A 14,709-nucleotide genomic window follows, 5' to 3' on the forward strand; every position below is an offset into this window, starting at 1 on the left:
TTGCCAGCGGAGCCCGCAGGGGAGCGGGGGTGGGCGCGCCGGCGGGGGGCGGGCGGGAGCGGCGGGGCGCTGGCATAAAGGGGCGCGGCGCGGGGCCCAGGCGCCCGGCACCCGCGCAGCATGCCCGCCAGCGCCCCGCCGCGCCTCCCGCGGCCGCCGCCGCTGTCGCTGTCGCTGCTGCTGCTGCTGCTGGTCCTGGGCGGCTGCCGCCTGCGCGCGGAGCCCGGCGACGGCGCGCAGACTTGGGTCCGCTTCTCGCGCCCTCCCTCCCCCGAGACCGCGGGCGTCTTCCAGGACACCTTCCCCGACGGCTTCCTCTGGGCCGTGGGCAGCGCCGCCTACCAGACCGAGGGCGGCTGGCGGCAGCATGGCAAGGGTGCGTCCATCTGGGACACGTTCACCCACCACCCGCTGGCGCCCCTGGGAAAACCCCGGGTCGCCAATCTGTCGTCGGGCACCCCGCCGCCGCTCCCACCCGCCACCGGGGACGTGGCCAGCGACGGCTACAACAACGTCTTCCGCGACACAGAGGCGCTGCGCGAGCTCGGGGTCACCCACTACCGCTTCTCCATCTCGTGGGCGCGGGTGTTCCCCAATGGCAGCTCGGGCGCCCCCAACCGCGAGGGGCTGCGCTACTATCGGCGCCTGCTGGAGCGGCTGCGGGAGCTAGGCGTGCAGCCGGTAGTCACGCTGTACCACTGGGACCTGCCCCAGCACCTGCAGGACGTCTACGGCGGCTGGGCCAACCGTGCCCTCACCGACCACTTCAGGGATTACGCGGAGCTCTGCTTCCGCCACTTCGGCGGCCAGGTCAAGTACTGGATCACCATCGACAACCCCTACGTGGTGGCCTGGCACGGCTATGCCACCGGGCGCCTGGCCCCCGGCATCCGGGGCAGCCCACGGCTCGGGTACCTGGTGGCGCACAACCTCCTCCTGGTGAGTGCGAGGGCCCAGGCGGAGGGCCACGCAGGGGAGACAGAGGGCCTCTGGAGGGGCCAGGGGAAGTGGGGGAACTGAGTCTCCCCAAGACCAGGCTTCACTTGGACACTTGTGTGTGGTCACCAGGGGGAAACTGAGCAGCTATGGCTTCCCTTGGAAGGCGTGGAATTAGGAAAGAAATCCCTCAAGGGGCAAATGAGTGAGTGCCCCTTGGAGTCCATCTGTGGAAAGAAAGTGGGGATCAGTTTCCCCAGTGAGGAAAGGAAACTCATTTCTCTGGGTGTAGAGGAATTCCTAGAGGTGAGGGCAGGGAGGATTTGCTAGTGGTAACTACAGGGGGAGGATGAGCAGTTTTTTCTTAAGCCAGATGGATAGCAGTACTCTCTGTGGAGATGTCACAAGTTCAGTGTTAATCCAATAAGATCTGTCTTGCTTGTGGTACAAATTCACACTGTTGTGAAAGTGTCAAAACCACAACACCCCTGAGAATCAGACTGAAACTGTGTTTAGAGGTCCCTTCTATGGTAGGGTAGGGAACTGCATCCCCCAACCTTAATCACCAGGGGTGTGAAGACCACTTTATACAATCTCAAACAAAGCTAGTCACAGAAACACAGAAACAATGGCAGGGTGATAGAAATCATGTTCTACCACATCTGTATTCCCACAGTTGAAAGGGTTCCTCAGTTATGACACTTTTAGCCTGATAAAATTAATTGCAACACCCGTTTGCGAAAGATTTTATTAATTTTGACAGCAGGAAATATTGATATGTCATGATAAAGTTGTCTCAAGTATTTCTTCCTCCTTTTTTCTCCTTAGTGTTCAAATTTAGGTACCATTGTTTTGGGGATTCATTTATAATCATGTCAGTCATTAGTACACTTTGTGCAGAGTTTTGTGTCACAATAAAACATTTTATGTACATGTATAAACATTTTAATAAAAGTGTTTAAATGTACAACTTTTGGTACCCAATTTTGATGACTTGTGTGCCTACTGGAAGACCTATTTTTAAATTTAGAATTCAGCCACAGATTCCGAACAAAGTCAGTATGAAAATTATTTCTAAACATGTTTAATTAAAGCCATAGATAATATGGGCAGAGCGTTACTGGTTTATTAAGGTGACTTAGTGCTCTGAGCTGCTGGTACTGTGGTCATAATGGCTGAATTAGATTTTGTGGCGGTTCCACAAAACCTGTTTGCTGCTTCTGGTCATAAGAGAATGTTGAATTTGTTTGGAAAACACCTTGTGATTTTTGTGATTTCACACTCAGGTATGTCTTTTCATAAAGGTGCTTTAAAGCAGTGATTCTTACACGTTTTCAATCCTTTTAAGGAATTGAAAAATCCTGAAGACCACCAGTTTGTGGTTGGTGATAGCAAAACTATGGGAAGAACTGTCTTACTGTTTGAAGAAAACATGCAAGTTATCAGTTCATACTGGAAGCAAATAAGAGATAAATGGGTCAGCTGGAGGATCTAATAGATCATGCCCCTAAAATCTTTACTTTAGATTTAAATCCTACAAGTTGTATTTTTAGAGTCCCTAGGATAAACTCGTGAAACAAAAGTAGTCAATTGTTATTGATAATAGTGACAGCAAAAGTAGTCAATTGTTATTACAGTGACTATAGGATCATTTTATTATAAGATAAAGAATTGCATGCTCTCTGGAGCTCTGGCATTTTAAATAATCAACATTCTTTAGATCGTTGTGGCCACTCATGGCCCTCTGATTAACTTTTCAGTTATGTTTTTCAATGCTGACACTAAAAATTTGCCAAACACGAACTGTCCTTCCTAGAAATGCAGTGGACTTTGTATTTAGAAGAAGTTAGTTACAGGTGAATGCTCGATTTTGCTGGTGCTGCAAAGAAACAGTTAGTTTGTGTGAAATATTAATTTTGCTTTCAAATTTCTTTGAGTTTGGTGTTTAGTCATTCTTGTATCTTATTTAGAAGTGACTATTATCAAAGTATCTTGAATTAATTTGGTTGCATGAGATACTTTCATTCTGTTTTCAGTGACCTTTCTTGGTGTGTGTATGGGGGTGGGAGAAAGGGGGGATAGGAAAGTTTGAGCTTACCTGAAAAGAGATGAAACATATTCTGCAGATTTCGATAACAGGGCATTTTAGCTGGGGCTTAGATATTGCTGCTGCACAGATTTAGGGGCTAATTGTGTTCCAGGATCTGATGTTGGTGAAGGATAAAGACTGGCTAGCACCCTTCCCTCACACCCTCTGTGCTTCCATTAATTTACAAATGGGCTAAGGAGATCCCCTGGGATGATGGGAAGCTTGGGCTCCCTAGAGAGTAAAGAATCATTGATGGCCTGGAGGACAGGAGGCAGAACAAACAAGGAGCAGGAGAAATAACGGGGCCCTGCTCAGAATGGAGGCCTTAGTGTTTTTTGTGGGTTCCTTGTACTGGAGTGAGCCTTGGCAAAAATGGTGGTGGTGGTGGTGGTGGTGTGTGTGTGTGTGTATGTGTGTGTGTGAGAGAGAGAGAGAGACAGAGACAGAGAGGGGGAAAGAAAGAGAAGAGAGAGAGAAAGAGAGGAGAGAGAGAGGAGAGAGAAAGAGGAGAGAGAGAGGAGAGAAAGAGAGGAGAGAGAGAAAGAGAGGAGAGAGAGAAAGAAAGAGAGGAGAGAGAGAAAGAGAGAGGGAAAGAGATAGAGAAAGAGAGGAGAGAGAGGAGAGAGAGAAAGAGGAGAGAGAGGAGAGAGAGAAAGAGGAGAGAGAGGAGAGAGAGAAAGAGAGGAGAGAGAGACAGAGACAGAGAGGGGGAAGAGAGAGAAAGAGGAGAGAGAGAGACAGAGACAGAGACAGAGATGGGGAAGAGAGGAGAGAGAAAGAGAGAGAACTAGAGAGAGAGAGAAGAGGTAGAGAGAGAGAGAAAGAGAAAGAGAGAGAGAGAGAGAGAGAGAGAGAGAGAGAGAGAGAGAGAGAGAGAGAGAGAGAGAGAGAGAAAGTCTCCTACAGAAAGCTTCAGCTCAGGCTGCTTTGCTCATTTGAGTGTAATCCGGGAGGACACACCTTTTCTTTCTGACTTGAAGACCAACTGCTCAGCCTTCACAGCTCTTGAAAGAAAGTTTTTGATGTCCCCCGAAATCAGCAGTAGGGCCTGCAGTTGGGGAGTTCAGCCCCAGCAGTTCCTCTGAGCCTTTGTTCTGTATATGGGTTCTAAGAGGATTAGAACCAAGTTGGAAATACACGTGTTCCCATTCCCCACCTTCGACTCCTCTTACTACCTGAGATTCTTGCAAACATTTGTGCAAGGGACCTGTGAAAAAGAAAACTTTCACATAAGGAAGTAGGGCTAGGAGAAATTGATCTGGGCGTTGTTGAACGTTAGCGTTAGTGTGCAGGCGTCAGCTGATCTGTCTGCAGCGTTTGTCGAAGCCACCACTTGTCTCTTGAACCCTTCCTCAAATTGGCTTTCAGGCTCTGGCTCTCCCTTGCTTTTCCTCTCAGTTCCTGGGGATTCCCTGTTAGTCTCCTTTGCTTGTTCCTCCTCACCTTGCCTGTAAGTAGTGGAGGGCCCAGGGCTCTGTCTAGATTCACTCCAGGCCATCCCTTTGAATGCCCCTGCATCTTGATGACTGGAGATTTTGAGTTTCCACCCAGGTTTCCCTGAGCACCAGACTTACATAGACAACTCCCTCGTCCACGTGGATGTCTAATGGGCATGCCACATCGACCACATCCCAAACCAAACCCTTCCAAAGAGATGGTGACTTTACTCTTCCAGTTGTTGGACCCCAAATCTGAACGACTCCCCTTTTTCATATCTTGTTTCTAATCTAACAAATCCTACAGCTCTACTTACCTTCAGAATGTGTCCAGAGTCAAACCAGTTCTCCCCTTATCTATGGCTACAATGAAGGTGCAAGTCACCATCCAGCCTTGCCCAGGTAATGGGAAGAGCCTCACAGCTAGGGTGTTTGCTTCTGCCTTGCCCCCTGCAGTGTGCCATGGATGCTCTCCAGGGTGACACTACCTGTGAACAAGTCAGAGTCCTCGCTTGTTTAATTCCCGCCTGTTCTTCCAGAACCAGCTCACAGGCTCCATTGGGCCCCCAGGTCTGAATGCCATCTTTTCCTTCTATGGCATCCCGCACAGGACTTTGCTTGGCTCAGATTCCTCCTACCACACTCTTCCCTTTATTTAACATCTGTCTCCTTTTCACCCCTTCACTAGCTGGGCAGTTCCTTAAGTGAGGAAACCCTGTTCACTTCATCTGTATCTCTGAAAATGGCATCTTGCCCTCTCTTGGTGCTAAGTAGGTGGCTTCTGGTTTACTGAATAGCTTAATTTCACCTTTATAAACTCATGCAACTAGAATTTTCTCTCCTTGTCAGTCTTTCTAGCCACTTTCCAGTGGAAGAGCAAATACCAAATCCTAATCGAATAAAAAAATTGGTCAATATAATGTGGCAGACTCTGATACCTGCAGTGAAAATTTAAGGTTCATCATCAAATGTATGATTTCACTGGAAAATGTCCAGTTAAAAACTATCTGTAGGCACCATGCAGCGTTATGAAGAAGTTTTCAGAATAATGGCAGGTGGTGAAGTCTCGCAGTTAACTTGAGGACTATATATTGGAAGGCGCTTTGTTAGCTGGTTGAATTTTTATTCCCCAAATAATTAGTTGGAGCAATTTGTCTGCTGTATATATGCTCAAATTACATATACTATGCACTTTTGAGAAACACTTTACAAGTTTTCTTTTCATTAAAATGTATTTGGAGCAGGGCACAGTGGCTCACACCTAGGAATCTTGGGATTCCCAGGCTGTAATCCCAGCACTTTGGGAGGCTGAGGCAGGTGGATCACCTGAGGTCAGGAGTTCAAGACCAGCCTGGCCAACATGGTGAAACCCTATCTCTACTAAAAATACAAAAAATTAGCCAGGCATAGTGGTGGTCACTGTAATCTTAGTTACTAGGGAGGCTGAGGCAGGAGAATACCTTGCACCCAGGAGATGGAGGTCGCAGTGAGCCAAGATTGTGTCACTGCACTCCAGCCTGGGCAATAAGAGTGAAATTTCATCTCAAAAAAATGTATTTTGCACATAACTAGAATAATCAACTGGATTGAAAGTTAATATAAATTTTAAAATACTACTGAATTCAATAGTGCATTTAGTCAGAAATAGTTAAAATATCTCCCAAACAGCTTGAATCATTCCTTTTTGAATACATTGATTTTTGAAGGTTACAGTCAATTCTAAGAAAACAATTTTAAAATAGGAAACGAATTAATTAAATAATTTCAGAATTATAGCAATGTTTTAACAATGCCAGTTATTTTGAGTTGAAGAAAAGAAGGAAACTGTAAACTACTAAGCATTCAAATAACATCAATGTGCACTTCTTAGATGCAAAATGAATGAACATTCAGTTGTGCCAGCTGAATATGCAGTCAGTATGGCTTTTGCACATAGAAGCATTCTGAATTATCTTATATTCTCAAAAATATCATTGCTCTAAGCTATAATTTTATTATAATTAATTTGTGCAAAAGATGTATTTCTTTCGATGAATGTTATCTTTTTAAGGCATAAAGGAAATTTTAGGTGTAGAAGGAGAATAGAATACATGCTTATTGGGAGGATGAGAAATAATAGGTGAGTAAAAACACACACCTTATTGAATTGTCTGAGATCCACATTTTCTCCAGAAATGCAAAGTTATACCTGAAATCTCTATTTAAACAGATAAGCAGAATGTGCCTTTAGATGCCCTATTTTGATATATTCTGAGTACGAAGATAATCTGAAGGATGTCTTTTTCCCCTCTTTATCTTGGGCTGAACTCTTATTTACCCTTCAGAGACTTGACTCAAATATTTTCATTTTGCAATACCCCAGGTAGAATGGGTCATTTACTCAGTTGTGGCTAAGAGCACAGCCTACCTATCATATTTATTTAAAAATTTACAGTGCTTATCTCAGTGCTTGGCACAGAGGAAAGAAGTACACTTTTTAATAAAGGAAAAAGTGGAGAGGTAAAATAAATGTTTCTGGTTTCAACATGTCTATTTTCTTTCTTGTAAATTGAATATTGCACTTGCAGTCTGCTCTTACACAGTATCTGGGAGGGAGTTTTAGAGAGTGAGGAAGAACAGTGAAGATTTTCCTAGGCAGATATGTATGTGACCCTAGGCAGATATGCATGTGACCCTAGGCAGATATGCATGTGACCCTAGGCAGATATGTATGTGACCCTAGGCAGATATGCATGTGACCCTAGGCAGATATGTATGTGACCCTAGGCAGATATGCATGTGACCCTAGGCAGATATGTATGTGACCTTTGTTGATTTCCAGAGCAAATAATATCCCAATTTCATCCAGTGGACAGGAAAAAAGAGGAAGAAGGACGAGGTGGCCTCTCAAGTGCCTGACATAGAAGCTGCACCTATCACTGTCCCTTGGGCAGAACTCAGTCACATGGTCAAAAGTAGTCTGCAAATAATTGTCCCCTGAGGAGTTGTGTGCTCAGTGGATGATTCTATTATGTTGAAATCAGATGGGAACAGATCATTTAGGATAACCAGCAAGCTCTACCACATTGCCTAACTCCCTGGCATATTGTAAGAATCAAAAGCACCTAATATATGTCAACATGTTTTGAAAAAAATACAAAAAGCTCTAGAAAGGTGAGTTATAAATTTATCATTAGTAATAATAATAGTAATAATAGCAAAATGCTTGAGAAATGGTTCTCTTGAGCTATTTAGAAGGAATAAACAAATTGTAGTCTCATTTAACTTCTTAATTTGCATCTTCGTTGAAATTAGTTGAATAGCATTTGACCAAAAACTATCAAGTCATTATTGAAATAACCTATCTTCCATAAAACTTATTATTGAGTATGTTTCTGGATCTAGCTTGGTGTTTAAAGGATATATATTAAAGTTTATGACTGACATAACTTGATATATTGACTAAACCAAAGATAAATATTGAGTGAGCTTTTGTGGCCCCAGTTTCAATAGATTTTTTATTATTAACATTTTTTGTTTGAAGTAAAGATATCACATCATCCATGAACTGGTATCATTATATCTTGATAAAATACTCAAACTGAAAGCACTGATGGACATTAATTTTAAATATAATGGTTAAGCTAGTGTTATTTCCATGTCTATAAGTGCACTTTTATTTGATAATTAGAATGTTAGAATCAAAAGGAACTTGGAAAATCCCAGGTTACACTTCTCCCCAGGATGAACTCCTTACAGGGGCTCTCCTGGGGTGAGATAGCTTTTTTGTTGTTGTTTGTTTTTTTGAGACAGAGTCTCATGTTGTCACCCAGGCTGGAGTACAGTAGCACAATCTCTGCTCACTGCAACCTCTGCCTCCTGGGTTCAGGTGATTCTCCTGCCACAGCCTCCTGAGTACCTGGAATTACAGGCACCCGCCACCATGCCTGGCTAATTTTGGTATTTTTAGTCATGATGGGGTTTCACCAGGTTGGCCAGGAGGGTCTCGAACTCCTGACCTCAGCTGATCCATCCACCTTGGCCTCCCAAAGTGCTGGGATTACAGGCATGAGCCACTGCACCTGGCCATCTAGCTCTTGCTTGACCCTTTGAGGCAGGAGGAACTCAGTTCCTCTCAAGATGCCCGCTTGATTTCCTCTTTCATGATGAACCTGCTGCGCACAGGACTCCTTCCTCACTGTCTCTTTGCCTTCCTAAATTTCAAAGAATAAAACAAGTCGCTTTTTGACAAGACATCTTTAACATATTTGGAAACACCAATATGTTTCGTTCTTCCTAGTACTTTCTCCTTCATGCTAACATCTGCTCCAAGAAGACATGGAGAATCATCCACTGAGCACACGACTCCTAAGGGGACTAAATGCTCCAGGAAAACATTTAGTCAGGGACATTTCTTTTCTTTTTTTTTTGAGACAGAGTCTCACCCTGTCACCCAGGCTGCAGTGCAATGGTGCGATCTTGGATCACTGCTACCTCTGCCTCCTGGGTTCAAGCAAATTCTCCTGCCTCAGCCTCCTGAGCAGCTGGGATTATAGGTTTGTGCCACCAGGCCCAGCTAATTTTTTGTATCTTTTGTATAGAAGGGGTTTCACCATGTTGGCCAGGCTGGTCTTGAACCCCTGACCTCCTGATCCACCTGCCTCAGCCTCCCAAAGTGCTGGGATTACAGGCGTGAGCCACTGCGCCTGGTCCTAAAGTCAAGGACATTTCTTGAGTACTTATCCTGCGGCAGGCGGTGCGGTGTTGAATTCCAAGCATAGGAATGTAACCTTTGAACAGACGCCTGTCTTCTGACATTTAGGATCAGGTGGAGGGGAGGAGAGGGACTAGTTGACACATCTCCCCAGTGGGGAGAGTTTAGGGTTGTCTGTGGGACTTGCCTCTGTCTCATCATCCACCACCATTGTCTTGCTGATGGGTGTAGAGGACTGAGGACAAGGGGTTGGAGGTCTCCCAGCGCTGGACCCTGTCGAGAGTCCAGAGACCTGGCTCCTGAGGGGAGGCATATTTGTAGGGGTCTTTTTGTGAGGGTCCAGAGGATAGCTGCAGAGCGGCCGGGGAGGATGGGGTCACGGGAGGCAAACCTGTTATCTCTGAGTCCTTTCAAAGCCTCTTGGGGATGCTTCTCCTCCCCGCCTGTCCCCTCTTCTCTTTGGATTTCTCATCACATGGTCCTCTTCCTTCAGTCTTTCCCTCTATTCAGTGTCCCAAGTTCTTCCACAGTGACCTGAATCCCCTTGTTCCCCGTCAGAGCTTTATGCCAGTCCTGCACAGACGCGGGGACAGTGGTGGTGGCCTCTCACTCTGGGCTAAGCTACTTTCTCCCTGAAACTGTCTGCAGTCAAACCCAGCTCATAGCATGGACGTTTCTCACCTAAAGTACACTGTTTGGGCTGCACGAGAGATTCAGGTTCATCCTATCTACCTGGTGTGGGCTGTGAGGGGCTCCTCATAGAAGGGCCTCTTTACCTCTTCCTGGCCAGAGCCACCATTTCCAAGTCTGCACTGTCAGAGGACAAAGGCTTCTCTCTGATTCTGCAGGGTTGCCCCTTGCTCTAGGAGAGTGGCTGGGGTTTTGGGTGGTAGGTCTCACTTAGGTTGCCACGAAAAGAGGACAGATAAGACCCCTGCCCTCATGTCACAGATTGTAGGGGACAGGTAGTTGTCAAATAATTACAATAAAATTTATAAATGCCTTAAGAGAAAAGAGTACCTGCTCAGATACTGATTTCAATAAAGAAAAGTTAGATTAGAGTTTTGGGGAGGTAGAAGGTGGGCAGTCAGGGAGAGCAATGCTTGTAAGATCAGAAGCTGACAAACTTTTTCTGTGGAGGGCTAAATTTTAGGCTTTGCAGACCCTACAGTGTCTGTCACACCTAGAACACAGCATGAATGCAGTGGTTGCAGCATGAATGCTGCCATAGGCAGTGTGTTAATGAATGGGCACAACTGTGTTTCAATAAAACTTTATTTACAAAAATAAATAAATAAATAAAGGTGTGAGCCCTGCTGCTGGGCTTGCTGGGCACACAAATTGAGAAGGGCATGGTGCCCTTCTGGGAAACATCCCTTGCAAAGTCAGTGCAGATGAGACAGTATGGCCATTCCCATCAAGCATGAGGTCCTTTGGAATGGCTAAAGTGTTAGGTGGGAAAGGATGAGAAGCTGGAGAAGAAAGCCTGGGACTTTTCAAGGCCTCTCTTAACACTTGCTGTGCAGAACCAAGCAGTGCCCCAGGTGTTCAGAGTAGGCGTCAGTGATTACATTTCTTGTTAGACACTGAATTTTGTTCATGCCCTCCAAGACTGTGTTAACAATTTTGGCTGTCACCTCACTGCGGACTCAAATTAGATTGCAGTCAGCTACAACCTCTGAGGTTTCCCCCGGCCACCTTGTGAATTGCTGTGAAGCCAGACATCCCTGTCATCTCCTTTTGTAGTTTATTTTTGAACTTGTAATCATTAAATTTCATCTTTAATGTGCAAAGATAAAAGGAAGTTTACCAAAGATGGTGGTTTGTTCTTTAAAATTGGGCGTCACCTAAATGTATTAAGGTAATCAGCTAGAGGAATATTGGTACACTTACACCATGGAATGCTAACTGCTTATTAAAATGTTGATGGATGATTATCAAAAAGCAGCCCATGGCACGTCTCTGCTGTATGAATAAGTATGTAAAGAATACTGCACACTTCAGGGGCTGGACTGGGCTCTCTCTGCCCTCCGTCCTTCCTTCCCCACAATGCCTTCTCCCTTGCATTATCCCTTCTCCAGCATGCATACTCAAGACTAGATTTGCCCAGCCAAACCCCACTAACTCACAGCAGCAAGAGGAAAAAAATAAATTCTGATTAGTTCAATTCCCTAAACTGGGGATGGTCTGTTTCGCAGCAATAGGTAACTGACATAAAAAGAAAGGAAATAATGAAGTAATTCCAGAAGACTTTCGGGAATGCATTTTCATACTGAATGGGAAGAACTGGAGGACTCATACCTGTGTGGTATTGCAGGGTCCTGCCTCCTAGGGACCTGGGCGCCTCTTCAGTCAGTGAGTTATAGCTTGGAAAATTGGCTAAGTGGGGGAACTGTGCAAGGAATCATCACTTTTTATGCGGCCATGCTCTGTGAACCATCTTTACAATTCCCTGGCTTCTGGCAGTTAAGCCCACTCACGGTCTGGCCTCTATAACTTCAAGATCTCTCCATTCCTGTGGGCGGCAACAAGCCCAGCTCTGTGATACCTCTGCTACCAGCAGCCCTGGCCTGAATGTCTCGGTGATATTGACACCCTCAGGAGCATATTTCTGATGGCGTATTGAACACTCTGTCTCCCTATTTGCGACTTCTGGGAAATGCTGTCCTCTGGTGGGTTGTTTGACCTCACATTATATACTGGTTCTCGCATGCCAGCTTCTCTCTGCTTCTTGATTCTTTTGTCAGCTGTCAGGGCAACATTGCCAGGCATTTCCACCTGTTGAGAATTGGCCATCCCTTTTTATGGGCTTCTCAGAGCCATCTTAGCAGCAACTTTACCGTGTCGCCTGGGGTCCTTGCTGGATCATGAAAACATACTTCTGGGGAAAGTGTTTCCTAGTGAATGAATTCTTTCTTGTCCTGTCTTAAATTCCAGCTCCTTGGTCAAGGAACCCAGTGCTACTCCTCAGGCTTTTGCAGTGCATGCTCAATCTTGAAGCAGCGTTAGGATGTAAGACCTTTTCTCCTCTATCAGGCCCAGCTGTCTCCAGGTGGGTTATGTTGGGGTTTAACCCTAGTTAGCGCCCTGTCAGCTTTTTAGGGGCGAGGCCTCTTCAGCATAAGGAAGTGCTGTCTTGTATTAGGGAAGAATGAGCCACCTCTGTAAGCTCCAAATATGCCAAGGTTTCTCCAACCAGGGCCTTGACCTTGGCATAACTGACCTGCCATGGCTGAGCATTTAAACATCCCTAAATCTCTGCAACTCTATCAGGTCCTAGGTCTGATGCTAAGTTTCTCTACTCTTTCACTGCAGGAGAGAAGGCCTCTCTGGCTCATATATTGAGCCTTTAACTGTTATTCGTCCTCGGTTTCTCATTATCTCTCTGTGGAGTCTCAATGCAATACACTTGAAAGCATTCAATTCCTTCTTGTAGGCACTGGAATGCCTAATCACTGCACCTACAATGGCATTCTCCACCAGGATATTTCCCCAGGTTACTGCTATTGAAATATTTAGCAATTGGGGCACCATTTGTGCAAGGGGACTATCTGCCCCTACATAATACTCAGAATGGCATTCTCTTTGCCTTCCAGAAAGTGAATGAGCTGGTTCCCCAACCCCACTTGTGTTAGTTTGAGTCCTGAAAGAAGTCAATGTCAAGATAGGATTAGATTTGTAAGAAATTTATTGGGGAAAGAATTGTGAAGGATAAAGGGGAAGGAGCTAGAGGAGGCAGTGAGCCTTTGGATCATGATGTGTGTCCAACAACTATGAAGGAGAGTGGGCAGGAAGACGGATGGGCTGGGAAGAGTTTCAGTTGGTACTGTGGGTCTCAGAATAACCCAGAGAGGCTGATGGGGACTTCTTGAGCCAACTCTACCCATTGGAAGAGTCCACATCTTGCTGAAAAGGGCCTGCATTAATTCCCCTGCCAGGTTTAGTCATCTGGAAGTAGCCGATGAGAAGCATGACCTCAGGATCAGCTGCAATGGTGGATCCAAAGGGGTAGCAAATGATGCCCTCAGTTAACTGTGCTCCTTATAGCAGGAACACTGAGCAGTGTATTTCTTGGCCATCACAAAGACTAGTGAGGAGCATCCTTCAGGTGAAGGGAATGAACATTATTTCCAGCCTGGAATTTGATACTTATCTAAACTATCAATCATTCATGAGAGTCAAAGTCCCAGAAAAGAAATCTTCCATAAATTCTTTCTCAGGAAGTTATTGGAGAACAACTGCCACATAAAATAATGAAGACGAGGAGGAAGATGTGGGATCCATGAAACAACAGGTCTAACCCAGGAAAGTGATGATGAACTGTAGACCTGTGATGTCAGATGTGCAGCAGACTAAGATCAGCCAGCACAGAACGGGGAGAATCCAGAAGTGTGTCCCCCCAGAATATTGGAGGCTAATGTGACTTCCCTGGGGAAGTTTCTGCTGAGAGGCTATTCGAAATTATGGGAAGAATTAGCCACAGTCCCAAAGAAAACAGAGCAAATGAAAAAGCAATGCAATTACAAACTTCAAAGAAAACAAAAATATGAAAGAAAACAGTCTTACTTACTACATTATAATGCCCAGCTGTGAATGATATTCATGTTGGCAGAATAATGTCAATACTGAATGTTGGTTAAACCAAAAACTATTGTATTACTAAATTGACTGTGTAAGAGCTAAACCCTCATCTAGTATAATAGGAAGTCAGTAGATACTTTCTGAAGTGTGGAAGTGTGGGGATGTAAATTCCAAATACAAAGTCATAAGAGTCAAAAGTGGTTGCCTCTAGGGAGAAGAACTGGGGGAATTGTAGGACAGTGTAGGAAGGGAACTGTGATTTTTCCTGTACATTGTTTTGACACTTTAAACTATGAACATATATTATGTTTTTTTAATTTACAAAAGACATAAATATTTTTTCCATCACTTTAAATATTAATTTTGCTAGTTATAGCATGTATGTATAGCGTTCCAATCTGTGGAGCTCTTTTGGATTCAAGTTTTGGAGAATTTCCCAATTTTTAGATTAATGCCTTTGTGAGTTTTCATCCCTTTGATGACAACACGTTAAAAGAAATCGGCTTATGAATAAACCTTTTGGGATATTTTGTTAGTCACCTTCTCCCAAGTGAATCTCTCCTATAAATCAATGTGTCAAACATTCGCCAGTATTTGATACTTAAAAGGCAACCAGTAAGTTTTGTTGAACCAATGAACTCTTAAAATATGTATTTTTCAAGTAGCAACAGTATTATCTTATATGCACTCTACTTTTCTTCTTGACCCTAAGAATGTCACAAAAATGTTTAGCAACTGTCAAAATTATTACATACAGAGATGACCACTGTATTCCCAGATATGTTATATGTCTTAGTTCATTTTGTACTGCTATAAGAGTAGCTGAGACTAGATAATGTATTTTAAAAACCCAGGAATTTATTTTCTCACAGTTCTGTTGGCTGGGAAGTCCAAGAGCGAGGCTCTGGAATCTGGTGAGGTATTTCTTTGCTTCTTTCTCCCATGGAAGGTGAGAAGGCAAGAGAGAGACAAAA

At 44.6% G+C, this 14,709-nt stretch overlaps 1 protein-coding gene across 1 annotated transcript in view; it reads left to right on the forward strand.

Annotated features, from left to right (window-relative positions):
* The first annotated feature begins 102 nt into the window (after positions 1 to 102).
* The window catches only part of KL (klotho), a 53,970-nt gene continuing 39,363 nt past the window's right edge, over positions 103 to 14,709 (forward strand). The window contains exon 1 of the mRNA XM_035302454.3: positions 103 to 939. Within this exon, the coding sequence (XP_035158345.1) occupies positions 121 to 939 (819 nt within the window). The 5' untranslated portion in view covers positions 103 to 120. The remainder of the gene's footprint in view (positions 940 to 14,709) is intronic.

Source organism: Callithrix jacchus, chromosome 5 (genome assembly GCF_049354715.1).
Source record: "Callithrix jacchus isolate 240 chromosome 5, calJac240_pri, whole genome shotgun sequence".
Taxonomy (NCBI): domain Eukaryota; kingdom Metazoa; phylum Chordata; class Mammalia; order Primates; family Cebidae; genus Callithrix; species Callithrix jacchus.